The sequence below is a fragment of the Melampsora larici-populina genome (assembly GCF_000204055.1).
Source record: "Melampsora larici-populina 98AG31 unplaced genomic scaffold MELLAscaffold_12, whole genome shotgun sequence".
Classification (NCBI taxonomy): domain Eukaryota; kingdom Fungi; phylum Basidiomycota; class Pucciniomycetes; order Pucciniales; family Melampsoraceae; genus Melampsora; species Melampsora laricis-populina.
The window spans coordinates 544,246-558,708 of NW_006768776.1; the positions used below are offsets into that span (position 1 = coordinate 544,246).

Sequence of the window (14,463 nt, forward strand, 5' to 3'; positions counted from 1 at the left end):
CAGCAAGGTGGAGGTGTAACAATCATATGACTTCTTACCAGACTTACATTGAAATCAATCTACAAAGTTACTTATAGACAATCAAATTAAGGCACTTCTCACCGTTCAGGTGTCAATGGGTTTCCTCCACGAGGCAAAGTTTGATGTGGTCCAACAACCGGCTAACACTTTTACTCGCACCAGTATGTTATCAGCATGTCTTGAATGTGATTGAGCCTACTGACCCTGTTGATAACGTCAGGTGCCACTCAACAGCCGCAAAATGAGCGATTACGCAAGAAGAAGACCGCTATCCTAACAAAAAAAACAAGGATTACTTGAGAAATGCAGCAAAATACAATATTCAATTCAAACCGGCACAGCGTCTCTGTGAGCCCACCTTTGACAAAGTGCTGGAGATGGATATACTAGATCCATTTTTATATGAGATAGCACTGAATCATCCGGGAAAACCCTGGTCTAGTTGCAAGAGCACTAGAGATGATATCATTGCATTTGTAAGCCAGAGGTCTTGTGAAGAGGAGCTGCGGCGTTTGGGACGCAAAGTTAGGCAGCTAATGCTATGGGCCCTGGACTATCAAGGCCGCATAGATGCAGCAAGGCCTAATCTAGCTAATGGTGAACTACTGTAGAAAGATTTACTAATCTACATCAAATCCTTGCCTTACTCCAACTCCCTTCATTCTAATATAATCAGATGTACGTGCGGCGGAGTGGAATTCTATATACACTGGTTTGACAAAGACAGCTTGTCGCCCATGGAGGCAATGGAATTGTGGCCTATTAGACGCCTTGAAATCTACATTGAAATATGTACATCAAAGTGCTGATTTCGATAGAATCCTTGTGGTACAATGGCCAGAGATGGTTGTCCGCACCAACTGCACTTGGGCAGATATCCAGCCGGTTCCCATATTTTGGGAACCCGACTCAGGTGATGAGGAGGAGTTCCCCCAGATGGAAGAAGAAATTGAAAATGAGCTGGATAGAGACTTTTTTGGACTTTTGATCTCATGAGTTTGCAGCAGGATTGTCTCATAGATACTTATTTTTGTATTTTGCGTCAACATATGTTTTTGCATTTTGCCACAGTAGAAAGAATATCATCACCTTGACCAAAAGTGCTTGGGTTGGGTCACACATAGTTCACAATTGCCTCTACATTAAAGTTTACTCATATGGGAAATGTATTTCACCACATGTGAATAAACTTTTCTACATGGTTCTTGACACACATGAGTGATGTACTTCACCACAGTGAAATACATTACTACATTGAATTTTACACACTTGGGTAATGTTTGTCTGAAAATATCATTTTCACTGCAGTCTGCGACCAAAAAAGTGTTCATGAGACCCCATATCATCCTTGCATGTTAAGTACTCACATGATGAACATTCTATCATCATTATGTTGGACAAAATTTTCCTCTTGATTGCAAAAGTTGGCCTGTGATGCGGGATGTTTGAGGGGGAAGAAGCACTTATTACACAGTGAATCACTTGGTTATTCAATGGTGTTTAATAAACACATGTAATACTTGAGAGGTGACAATTTGAGGTGGGGTGTGTTTGGGTCCCGAAGATGAAGAGTTGTCACACACCATCTTCTGTAACAATTGTACCCTGCACACTCACAATGTTCATTATATTAAACACCTTCAAGGTTAATGAAATTTGGTAGTGGACCAAGAGAAGCCAAAGTTATCACACAATCCCAGTAATGACATTCGTGCCACATTATTAATAACAATTGTACCTTACACAGTCACAATGTTCATTAAAGATGTTGTCAAATCAGACTGCAAAACCAAAGTTATCTCACAAAACCAATAATAACTTTTGTGCAAGTGCTTAATCAAGCATGAAATCAGCACCGGACCAATATTGGGGCATCAGTCCACATCTTCAGGGTGAAGCGAGGTGAATGATAGTGTTCCATGCTTGACTGAGTACCATAAGTATGAATATGATGTCAGAAATATTACACATCTCCCTCATGTTGTTTGAAATCAGGCTTTTTGATTCATAGGAACTCCTGCAGAAGATAATTTCATGGTGGATCTATAAGGAAACTTTTGTCTAAAATGTCCATGTTGGTTGTGTTCATGGCTATGAGCTAAATGTAAACCCCTAACCCCCAACATCACTAAAAGCAAACAATTTCTTATATCTCAGTGGATCATGGTTGCAAATGGTTATTCCTTAATGGTATTGGTCACCAATTCCCTCCAAATGAATATGAATTGATGCTTTAAACTCCCTTACCCAAAATTCTCATGAATCGAGTGTCTTATGGGGTTGCACTTGACCTTGGAAGCACAAACATGCGCTTCAAAGACTGAAATTCTTGAAGAAATTTCAAAGTCACTTTTTGGTCAAACTTCATCAATAAACCCCACATAAAAAAGGGTTAGGAATGAATGGAACTGCAACCAAATCCAAAATACCCAAAACCGCCAAGATACAGGCATAGTAAAAATGGAAGAAAAAATGAATTTGTACAAAGGTGTGTCAACATGGCACTTTATGGTTGAAGTGTTATATTGAATTGAAAGTGAAATTGAATTTCCAGCCACATTCATTATTAAAACTTCATCATGGGACCAATATTGAGTGAGATATGGTGATTTTCTCACATTCAGCAGAAAATTAGCAAAATATTAAAATGTACAAAGACATGTCAAGATGCCATTTTATGGATGAATTTTTATGTTAAATGGAAAATTAAATCAAAATACCAGCCACTTTTATTGACAAAACTTTTTCAGGGGACTAATATTGAGTGAGATATGGTGGTTTTGTCACCTTCACCACCTGCCAAATACCACAATTTTGGAGATGTAACCATCCAGATGTGGGTTTTTGGTATAATTTTTTCTTACAAAACTGCTCTTTTATATACCCTACAAATCCATACTCTACTTTTCATTACTCTCCAAAAGTTGGTTATTATTGGACCTTCTAGGTGGGCCAAACAATGACCGACTTATAGTGATTTTCAGGGCTTCACAACCTTGATATCCATGGCATCATGGATATCAAAAATGTTGTGCTTAATAAAATCCACTTTAATTCAGCTTTGGACTACTAACTCATGAAACTATAGCATACACTTTGGACCCAATTTGACTGAGATATTGTGTTTCAGTCACTTTCCCCTCCCTAAGGATGGTTACATTTGGGGGATGTAACCATCCAGAAGTGAGTCTTTTGCAAATCACTATGTCAAGGCACTCCACTTTGGATCACTCTGGGATCACTCTTGGATCACTCTACAAATTGATTTGATTATTTGACCTTCTAGTTGCGGGCTATAATGAACAACTTATGGTATTTTGGCGGCCATAGTAATATGGAAAGTGACTTTACGCCGGATGCAACCACACCATCCAGTCATTATAGTCTTGTAAGGTGAGCTTATTACCACTTGTATTCACTTTGGAAATAACTCATCAAATTATCTCACTCAATGAATACTCAAATTGAGTAAGATGTGCAACATTCAAGACTTTTTTAACCACCCTTATCTGGTGGTTGACCAAGAGGACACAATAAGTGTCCCATTCACGGATTATGGAATGTGACATGTATTGTTTTGTCCAGGGTTTTGACCAACCTCCATGCATGTCACTCTCTACATAAGTCCCTGAAATCTGCGTCCCCCGCTACATGGAGGTGTTCATTTTAAATCCTTGAATACTGACCAGTCAAGCTCTTTGTCTTTCAACCTCCTCCTGGTTTGTTGGGAGTTCAAAGGTGCGTATTTTAACTCCATTGTTTTGATTTTCAATTGGTTTCTCCCTCTACTCACATCTGAGTGTGAGCACCAACCAAGGCAAGACTTGGCGCGGAGTTCCATGAGCTCATGGGAAGTTGGGTAGAGAGGGAAGAATATGCTTGTAGCAAGGGAATCAGATAATAAGGAAAGGGGGGAGGGACTGGACCGCCGCAGGTAGGACAAGCAACAGAGCCAAGAGATAGACTAAGGATTCAAATAAATCGTAAGAACCACATGCTTCCTCATTCTTATCTCAAGCCTATCCCTCAATTTCCAACCCGTTATCATCATATTCCATACCATCCTATTCTAATTGGGGTCAGCCCCTATGGGGAACCAAGGGCACCAACCATTAAGGTTGAGGAGGCAGGAGCTATATCCTGGTAGTTGAACATAAGAATCCCCTCAGATCAATATATATCCCTCCAGATCAACGGATTAAGACAGACTTACCGTTCAGACTGAGGCAGGCAGAGCTAAATCTGACCAAAGACATAGAAAAGATGCATAAGGATGAAACCTAGTTGTTCACATTGGGGTTGACCTGGATACCAAGGCAGGCACAGCTATATCTGACCAAGAGTGTTGGAAGCCCCCTTTCATACAAATCCCCACGCGGAGGGTTGGATTCACAAAACTAATACATTGAAATTGTTCTCGTGTAACTACAAAATGCTTTTGTAGCAAGTCAGCCAAAGAGCTCAGGAGATCCAGCCAGAGACTTGTGGTGGAAATCAACTGTAGAAGCCTACACAGAAGATGAGATAGAAGTTAGTAGAGCAATGCTGAAAGCATACAAGATGGTGTATGGGGTGGTTCCGTATGACCTTGAAGACCTAAGAGAGGCGAAGATCCCAAAATATGAACAACAACCAATGTCATTGGTCAAAAGGGCAAAGCGCCAGAGGACGGCTTTGTTAATAGCCGGGGGTAGTGACCCAGAAGATTTGAGCGGTGAAAGAGAGAAGGCGGAGGAGCCACTGAAGCTAGAAAAACCCAAGCGGAAAGAGCAAGAGGTGCAGGATCTGGTGGGCCCAAAGAATGAGATAGTCTTTGTGGACAAGCAGTTTTTGAACTCGAATCTGCTCCAGTTATCAAACGGGATCCACAAACATATGACAAAGTTGACGAGTTAAGTTCTGTTGACGGTCTTCAACATGGAATGGATTGATCTTGACTCGCAAAAAGCAAGTACAAAGAAGACAAAGTCCTTGAAGGAGTTACAAGAAGATGAATCAGTAACATATACGGAATTACACCAAAAGAAGAGCTCCTATTAACTTACGGAGAGTGCATAGACGCAATAGACTTGTTCATAAGATATGTAGACAAACATTACCACATGAAGACATGCACAGAGATGCTAAGAGAGCACAAGAAAAACGTGATCCAAATCAGGAGGTTGACTCCCTGTTGGATGATTGTGTTAAGGTATTGCATGAAGGTGAGGCGCCTAGTCATGCAAATGCGGATAGGAGAGTTGGGGAAAAGGGAGATGTGCCAAGCAGGAGTATTGCACGAAGACATCCTAAGGGCTGCAAAAGATAAGGCGGAATCACTTGGCAAGAGGAGCTTTATGGAGAACCCGTACGCTGCAGGACAGAAGGTGCTATCAGCCCTAACGGTACAACTGACTGCGTCCCCAATGATAACAGGGTTTGAAAAATGGCAATTTGCGTCGGGAGGCCAGAGCGGGAGAGGAGCAGTGACTGAGGCAGAAATGGATGGCGCGGGAGAGGAAAGAAGCCAAGAGGTAACTACTGGCCGGGACAAAACACACAAGGTCCAGGGATGAGCCACAGAACAGGAGCTGGATTCTTCGGAACACCAAACAACGGAGGACTTTATGGCCAGTACCAACCTTTCCTGCCAGCCAAGTACAGGTCCAATCCGTTCAGGCTGTTAGGCTACCCAAACCAAGGTTACACAAACCAGGCTCAGACTTACGGAAATGCATGGGGCGGCCATACCCAGACAGAAGGGCAGCTAGTGAACAACTATCCAAACGGAGTCAGTTTCAAAAATTGGTTCAAACCAAGGAGGATGAAAAAACACAAATGGGAATAAATCCACGTGGTGAGTGGAAGGGGTGAAATAAGCTTCTTTTAGCGGAACATAACCAAATTTCAATTGATTTCCATTAACCCCACCCCAAACCCCACCACTCAGAACCGTCTATGCTACAGTTTTCTGCCCATCCCTCCCTTTCTCTCTTTTGTCCATTTGGTTAGGAGAAGCTGGGAGATAGTAAGAGGGAGCAGCTGTGAGTCACGTAGGTGTGACAGGCAGATAGATTCAAGAAGAAGCCAAAGGCCTCTACGTACCTGAGGAGTTGAGTCTTGGGACACTCAGAGAATTGTCTTGTATTTCTTGCGGAGTTGTCCTTCTGTTCTTGCAAAATCAGAAAAAAATTTGGGAAAGTCTTTGAAGCATTGTAGGACCTGGCAGTTTGTCTGATGTTGAAATGAACTATAATCGCAAGTAGTACCCACAGTCCAACAATTCCAAGAGACATGTTGTTAGCAAATTGATCATGAGAGAGATACATAATTGTTGACTTTCCTTTTTTGTTGTGATGTTCCCCAAAACAAGTTGTAGCACAAACAACAGTCAGAGAGAAGAGGATAAGATAAGACCCTGGAAGGACAACGGTCAGGCAAGAGATGAGAGGCCAGAAGGGGAAATAGGGGGAAAAGGAAACAACAAGAGACATCCAGAAGGAAGGAGAGAAGAACCACAAGAAAGAGGAGAAATGGCAAACAAGAGAGAAGAGTTGGAATGTAGGATATGGCCAACCAATTTACGGTGTGAGATGAACATATCTGCCTGGTTGAAGCTGGCAGAAGAGCTGAAGATAGGGGAGAAGCACATGAATGTGATTGATAGTTTTGTAATAGGTTTCCATCAGGGGATACTCAAGCATAGGTTGGAAGGTAGAAGCTATCACTCCCCGTAAAATCACGTAAAGACAAAGGAGGAAAAAGATTAGGAAGGAAGTAGAAGCTGGCGGGATTGTGGGACCGTTTACGGAAGAGGAAGTGTTCAAGAGGGTAGGGTTTTCCAGAACCAGCCCAATGGGAAGTGTGGTGAACAGAGACAGTACAATGTGAATAATAAATGACCTATTGTACCCTAAGAACGACAAAAACACACCATCAGTCAATTTGTTTGTGGACAAGAGACAGTTTGAAACTACCTGGGACAATTTTGCCAAAGTCCTAAATTTCCTGAGAGACCACAAAGAAGAACTGGCGTTTGGAATATTCGATTGGGAGAACGTGTGTTGACAAATCCCAATCCACCTGTTGCAGTGGAGGTATTTGATGGTAAGAGCTCGAGATGGGGAAATTCACCTAGATTTGAGGGTGTCCTTTGGAGGGGTCGCAGGCTGTGGTAGCTTTGGAGGGCCGGCCAATGTGTGGAAGGAATTGATGCACAAAAAGTTCAAGTTTCTGATGGTGTTCCAATGGGTAGATGATAATCTATTCATTAGAAGGGAGAACAACAAACGGAAAGTGTCAATGGAGGAGGTGGTAGCTGCAAGTGCAGAATTGAGAGTACGTATGAACAAGGGGAAATACTCAGAGTTCAAAGTGGAGCAGAAGTATATTGGTTTTATCTGGAATGACAAGGACGAGACTGTGAGACTGCCGGAGGAGAAGTTACAGATAAGGAGGGTTCAGGTGGACAAGGTGTTATCCAAGCAACGAGGCTTCACACATCAAGAGGTATAAAAATTGATAGGAAGGTTAGTCCATCTGACAAACATAGTCCTGCAAATGAAGTGTTTCTGCCCCAGTTTCTATCACTGGCTAGCTACTTGGGTTAACAAATTGGCAAGGAGAGGAATGCTGAATGACGTAATGGAGGACTTGTGGGAATGGAAGAGAGTATTGAAGACCTTTGAGAACAGGAAGCTGGTACCAAAGAAGAAAGCAGTTGATGTGAAATGTGTAGGAGACACCTCAACTGAGTTTGGCATAGGGGTCATGATCGGAGTCAATGGAAGCAATGGAGATGGAAATCTGGATGGGCGGATAGAGACACCATAAGAGTAAAAAGGGACATCAACTGGGCTGAGACAGTTGCGGTGAGACTGGGTTTAGAGATGGTGGCAAGGATCATGGAAGTTAGAGGCCAGAGAATACTGTTTCTGACAGACAACACAACCACTGAGGCGGTAGCGCAAAACTTGAAATTGAAACATGTCGCCGTAAATAATGAGTGGAGAAAGATTCAACACCAACTGGTGGAGCTGGATTGTGATCTAGAAGAGAAGAGGGTGACTTCAAAGGCAAACAAGGCAGACGCTTTATTGAGAGGAACAGATCTAGAGAAGAAAGAACACAACAGGGTCAGTTTCAAAATACCAGAAGATTTGCAGGATTATCCAGAAGAGAGCGGACCAGGAAGTGACAGAAATTAGATGGAGAGAACAAGGAAACTCAATTTTAAAATGATAGAAGGAGACATCCAAGATCAAACAAAGTTGCAAGTTGCCAGGCACAAGGTAGGAGGTACGTGGGCAGAGAAGACGCTACAGGTGTACGGAAGTGCGGTGACAAAGTATAAGGAATACATAGAAAGTCGGGGAAGAACATGGGAATCAGCAATCCCTTTAGTGGATCAAGATGTTTATGGGTTCCTGGTCTGGGAAAGTGCTTTGAACTCGAAGAAGGAAACCTCAGCTACGCGGGTGGTGAAAGCAAAAACTTTGGAGAAGTATCTGGCGGGCCTACAAGCGTGGCAGATGGCGGCTGAGCTTAAACCACCAAATTTAGATAAAAAGATGATCAAAGGAATTCTGAAAGCATCAGAGAGACCAGAGGAGAAGTTGATGCTGCAAGACAAAGAAGCCAAGGTCGTTAAGATAGAGAAAATGCCAGTGACAATCAAGCAAGTCTTGCACATCATTTAAATCATTCATTGATGTGCCTCACCATTTACTAGGAAAGGATGGGTATCCATCCAGTAAAGATTGCCTGGATCTGGCTTGTCAAAAGTATATTAGGAAGCAACCAGAGGTGCGGGCTACAAAAATTGGTTTGAGCAAACCATCCAATGTAGGGAGTTCAATGTATGTCATTCTTGGTCAAATTCAAAGCATATATACTCAAGAGGGAAACTGCTTCAATTTGATATGAATAGCTCTTCTGAATTGCAGCCTTCACCATGCTTGATGTAAGTCATATCATGGCAAAATACCCAAACTGAATCAATTACTGACCGCAGATTAATTGAATCTGAACAGGCCCAGGGTTTTTTCCTCTGCACACAACCCAGAATGTACAGAACAACTAGTTGGGAATGATCCGCAATCTGAAGTGCAAAACCAAGAAAACTAACCGGGGATTCCTGCCTCAACCTCAATGTGAGTCAGATTGCCTACATAACCATTATACAAAGGGATTAAAGATCCTACCACTACAGCACACAGTCTCCAATGCCACTTCCATTGTTATACAAGATGGAGGAAGGAAAACAGTCCCAATCGGTGTGGGTAGCTGTCCCAGGCAAAAAAAAATCCTCTGGAAAAACGTAAGCCAATCATTACTGCAGGCCATCAAAGGAGAGGCAAAAAGAAGACTGACAAGTTTCTGGTATTGGGTGGAATCCTGCAGATGCTGCCAGAACCATTGAAGCTTGGTGTGCACAAGTTTCTTCCGCTTGTGAAAGGGCAAAACCTGGTAAGCCCTTCTATCAAGAATAACCAAGGTATAACAATCCAGTCCTAGCAACTAATGACTATGACTGTACAATGGAGATTGTGTCAAACCTTTACCATGTAATTGACCATGGGCACGGTCAGTTAGTTGATATGGGAACAAAAAAATATATATGTACTTATCACAGTGTCATTTTCCTAGGCACTGGCAGGCCAGTGAGTTCCATTCACCTCAAAACAATTTCAAAACAATTTCAAAAAAAATTCAAAACAATTTCAAAACAATACCAAAACAATATCAGATTGACTTCCATTTCACTTTGAGTGGGGAATATGCATGGGCTGCATATACTGGCAGATCCACATGAGCTTAGTTCAGTAGTAGATCTGAATATGAAAATTGATCTTCCAGAATCTTCCAGGGGCTTCTTTGGAGTGCTAAGTATGGTTGAATGCATTCTGAAAATTTCCTATGCAAGAAAGTATATACTCATGTGGTATTCTTTCATGGTCTCCATCCAAAAAACATGGACTCCTGTTGACAATTTGAATGACAAGCCATGTGGCAGCAGGGAAGCTCTACATATCCAAGGAGGCCTGTTTTTTACCAAGTGTGATGAACAGAGTTGTGAAAACCAAAAGTCAAGGGCTCAAGAAATACGTGTGTTGCCTATCCTCTCAATGGTAACATGTCAGATACTTGACACTTTTTTGGACACATCTCATCGAAGTATTTTGAATTGAGAATGAAATTGATGACCAGCTCCAGCTACATTCATACAAACCTTTGGGGTGACAACAGAATAAAAATGCAGGGGTAGAATGACAGGTGTACAAGAAAGACTTTGACATTGAGACCACATTACAAATGTCTCTACTTATTGTTATTTTATATCTATTGCATCATCTTCCAGATTGAGTTCTTGCACAAAGCCCTGGAGAGTTCAAAAATGGATCAGGAAACATCCACCTGATGACTATCATGGGAACTCACCAGATTATTCAGCTGAACTATTGAAGGGGTTGGGCAAGCAATATCAAATGTAACTGCTGTGGTATGTTGTACAACAAACTGGCCAATTGCCTTGTGACATGGAACAACATGATAATCCCCATACAAATCATATATAACTGATGCATTCAGCAATCCAGGCAAGGAAGCAAACAGGTCCTTGTGCTTGTCTTCAGCATTGAGGGAATGCAGAGATCTCACCACCAGAACCGGCTGGGTGACATCTGGGAGCTTGACAATGTCTGTGATAGTACCAACCCTTGGAGATGAGTCCAACAAGTATGATATGTAGCTGTTCCCAGGATTTTTACTGTCTGTGCTGTGTGGCTTGGCACAAATGTCAAGGCTTGTAGTAATATCAAATGTGGATGCAGAAGTTTTGTCTGGCCCAAGAATTCCAAGTTTTTGAAGCGCATCAAATTCTTGAGGACTTAATTTTTTGGTGGTCCACTTGGTTTGGCAATTCTGTTGTAGGTATTCTTTGATGATAGTGTCAGCCTCAATGGCCGGATGGCTGTTGTGGATCATTGCTTGAAATAAGCCGCACATTGAATGCTGTTCAAGCAAAGTCTCCCCCACTTGTTCTAATCAAAAAGGTTGTGGGTTGGTTGCTCCTTCTAACTTGTGAAAATGAGGAATAAACACACTTTGGTTTCCGTTCTTTGAGGTCTGCACAAGGGCTCCAATGATATGCTCACCTGACCAGCTATGTAGGCTGGAAGCCCAAGGAGTGTGGAGATGTGTCCAATATGTTCCACAAAATGTAAGTTGGCCTTTTTCTTCTTATGCGGCCATCCATTGCCTAGGGTAGGTTGATGTTCCTCAACCAAGGCTGTAATCATTGCCCCATCAACATGCTGAAATGAACGCTGTGTACAAAGGTTGCCAATTTGGACAAGCTGAAGAAGGCCAGCTAGAATTCTAGCTGATGTTGATGCTGGGTCTCCACCTTTGAAATGCGGTATCCAAGCTAGTACAATGAAGACTTTGTATAATGAATGCCATTCAGCTTTAGGAGTGCCTGCACTAGCCATCCCAAAGTTTTTTTGGGGTCAAGTGAGCCACAAAGGGGCTTTGGCATGCTTGATACAATGTTGAAGCAAATCAAGCTCATAAGAAGTAATTCCGAGAATGATGGCAGGAGGAGGCGGTGTGGGTGATCAAGAGTGGTTTGGTCCATTGTCATTTTTCTGTCTTCCTCTGATTGTATGGTCAGATCCAGCTGAAGAGGCCATTTCACGATGGAGATTAGAGGATACGGCGGACCAAGTATCAAAGAATGGCAAGAGGGAGGTTGCGGAGGAGGCATATCACTTGTGGAAGGTGCACCATCAGTTCCAGGTGGATTAGGGGATGCTGGTCAAGGTATTTGCACATTGTACTGCCGGTTATTGAATTCCATTTTTTCTTGTTCAGCTTTGAGAGCCTTGCCAGCTGCAGGTACTTGAATATATTGTGTTGAAAAGTCTTTGTATAGACCAAGGACAATGTTGTGCATGATGTCAACAGAAAAGAATTCAACAGCTTGCCAGTATGGCAGCTCATGGAGGATGCTATATTGTACTCCTGTTGTCTTGGCCAGTTTAGCTTGCTCACTTGCAGTGGCAGATTGTTCCCATTCCACAGCTTGTAGCTTGACACCCTCAGAGGTTCAGAGTTCAACCTTTGGTGCTGGGGATTGAGAGTGGAAGAGACGTCAATCTATGTGACAGAGAGAGCAAATACATGTAGACAAGTGTGCACTTCCCCCGGCGACCTTCTTCATAGCTGGGACATCCCCGTGAATGGGCCATAGTGCAGCCCTCATGGTGCGCCCTTTAGGATGCTCTGATGTTGATGTGAAGGTAATTCTGTCCCAGAACTCTGAAATTTCAGTCACTAGCGGTTTGAGAAAGTGATTCATTTCAGATAGCAATGGTTCAGATGGACCCGGAATAATACCATAGATGCAGATGTTCTCTTTTTTGTATTGTATTGTTGGAGGTAGGTTTAAACAGGTAAGGAGCATGACACCAACTGATGTCTTGTTTGCTGCATTATTTCCACCAGGATTAAACCAATCACACCATAATCCAAATACTAGGTTACCAGATCTTGAGGTAAAGATGTACCTATCTTTCTTGAAGGTTTTCCATAAAGTACCATCCCATATATCATGCATTCTATTGTAGGCAGGTTGCTGACGATTAAGGTAGGCATTGATTGCTTCTTCAAAGTAATGGTGCTGGAGCATCTTTCCAAGCCACAAACGTAAGGACTGATAAAAGAAGAGCCTGATGGGTTTCTGAACTGTCCTTGATGATTTCACATAGAGAGGAGATTCACATGGTTCTCGGCCAAGAGTAGCTGAGCGTTTTGTAGTAAATTGTGGGACATTGCAGAGTGGAACAGGCAATGCATTGAGTGGTAAAGGTGCTTGAATGGAAGACAAAGCACAGCAGAAGGGACAACGGGTTTGTGATTGTATGGATGTCTCAAGTTTCAGAGTTTTGAAAAGTGTCGGAAGGCCTAGGGGTATCTGGGTCTAAACTGTGCTTTTGGTGGCCGGATCTTGGGTGAGCTTGTGTTCTTTTACAGTCTCTCTAGCTTTGGCAAGACTTTTGCGACATGCTTGGACCCCAACGTTATGAAAGAGATGTTCCTTGGCCACTTGCAACATCTCCCGCATGCAGAGTGGATCCTGCAAGAATCAATGTGGGGTGGAAATAGCATTTTCAGTGTGACCATGCTCTACTCTTGGGGCTTTCAGGTCCCGAGGTACCAAAATAATTCCTTCGTCTTGATCATCTCTAGGTCGTTTGTTGGTCCTGATGGCATTGCAGCTCCAATTGGCGGGAAAGTGGGCTGTGGGGGTGCATGACTGGTGGAAGCAACTGGGTGATTGGGAGTGGAGGCCTGCAAATTGTAATGGTTACGTCAGAAGGGTTTCAAGGTCAGAGATAGGATAGTTGAGCTATCATACCATCAAAGTGTAGGGCTGGCCAAAAGTAGGTGGTTGGTTTGGTGGAGAAGGTTGGTTGCTGGGGGTTGGAAGTGGTGTGGTGGCTTCCAATAGTCTGTTGATTGCGGCTAGGTGACTTGGATAACTTGTGCGACTGAACAATTGGCCTTGATGGACTTGCCCCATGTACTCAATCATCTTTTGTGAACAACCCAGCTGAGGACATGAACACAGGATGTGTTGAGCTCCTAGGGCAGTAGCATGGGATCCCAGGGTAAGGGGCATAGTGTAGTAGCTAATTGAGTGATGTTAGTAAAAGGAGTGTAGAAGTGGGGGAGGGATCAGAGCCGAGAAGAGGTCAAGTGATCACATGTTACATGTCTTCACACATGTAACTCATGTAGTGTATGTAGTAACAGGGTTAGGTTTCAACAATACTGAGACTTTTGCATCAGTGGGAATATCAGTGCCCTGTTGGGTGATTGAGTGAATCCTTATGCTGTGGTTCATTGAACAAAAATTGCACCTCCTGGTAAATCATGAATTGCAAATTCACTGAGCAACTGTTGGTTATAATTTCAAGGTACATCCTTATTTGTTGTGGTTAGGGTAACAAACAAAACTGAGTTGGCTTACAAGCTACAAGGGTTTGACATTAGCTACAAGTTGGTTTGTAGATGATGTAGACAATTGAAGAAATAATCAAGAATAAAATGAGGGGAAACTATTCAAGACTTTGTTGAGGGATTGTTGTTTGGTTGCCTGTGGAAACTGGATGAAATGGCTGGTCATACAGATTATCAGGGTAGGGAGCGCCAGTCAATTGGGGTCTCACGTCACAGAATGCAGCCAGGTCTCTTTGGATGGCTTGAGCAAGGTGAATCTTTGAGCACTCCTTGGGATGCCAATCAGCTTGACTGGATGGCTCATCCAGTGAGTTGGTGGCTAGATCAAATACTTCTGGGAATAAGGCCACTTGGATGAGACCAAGGAGAAATGCCTGGGTGTGTTTCCAAAAAGGTTCTTCAATAGGACAGACCTTGTGAAGACTGCTCACTAGCACA

At 42.8% G+C, this 14,463-nt stretch overlaps 2 protein-coding genes across 2 annotated transcripts; one reads left to right on the forward strand and one right to left on the reverse strand.

The window, feature by feature from the left end:
• Positions 1 to 398: 398 nt before the first annotated feature.
• MELLADRAFT_105113 (uncharacterized protein) lies at positions 399 to 1,017 on the forward strand (the record flags this gene model as incomplete). The annotated part of the gene is made up of 2 exons (XM_007408302.1): positions 399 to 618; positions 698 to 1,017. 2 exons carry the CDS (start codon positions 399 to 401, stop codon positions 1,015 to 1,017), a joined length of 540 nt encoding a protein of 179 aa, XP_007408364.1.
• A 12,186-nt stretch (positions 1,018 to 13,203) lies between these two features.
• Positions 13,204 to 13,684, reverse strand: MELLADRAFT_84941 (uncharacterized protein; the record flags this gene model as incomplete). The annotated part of the gene is made up of 2 exons (XM_007408496.1): positions 13,204 to 13,353; positions 13,421 to 13,684. The coding sequence occupies 2 exons, from the start codon at positions 13,682 to 13,684 to the stop codon at positions 13,204 to 13,206; spliced, it is 414 nt and encodes a 137-aa protein (XP_007408558.1).
• Between the last annotated feature and the right edge of the window lie 779 nt (positions 13,685 to 14,463).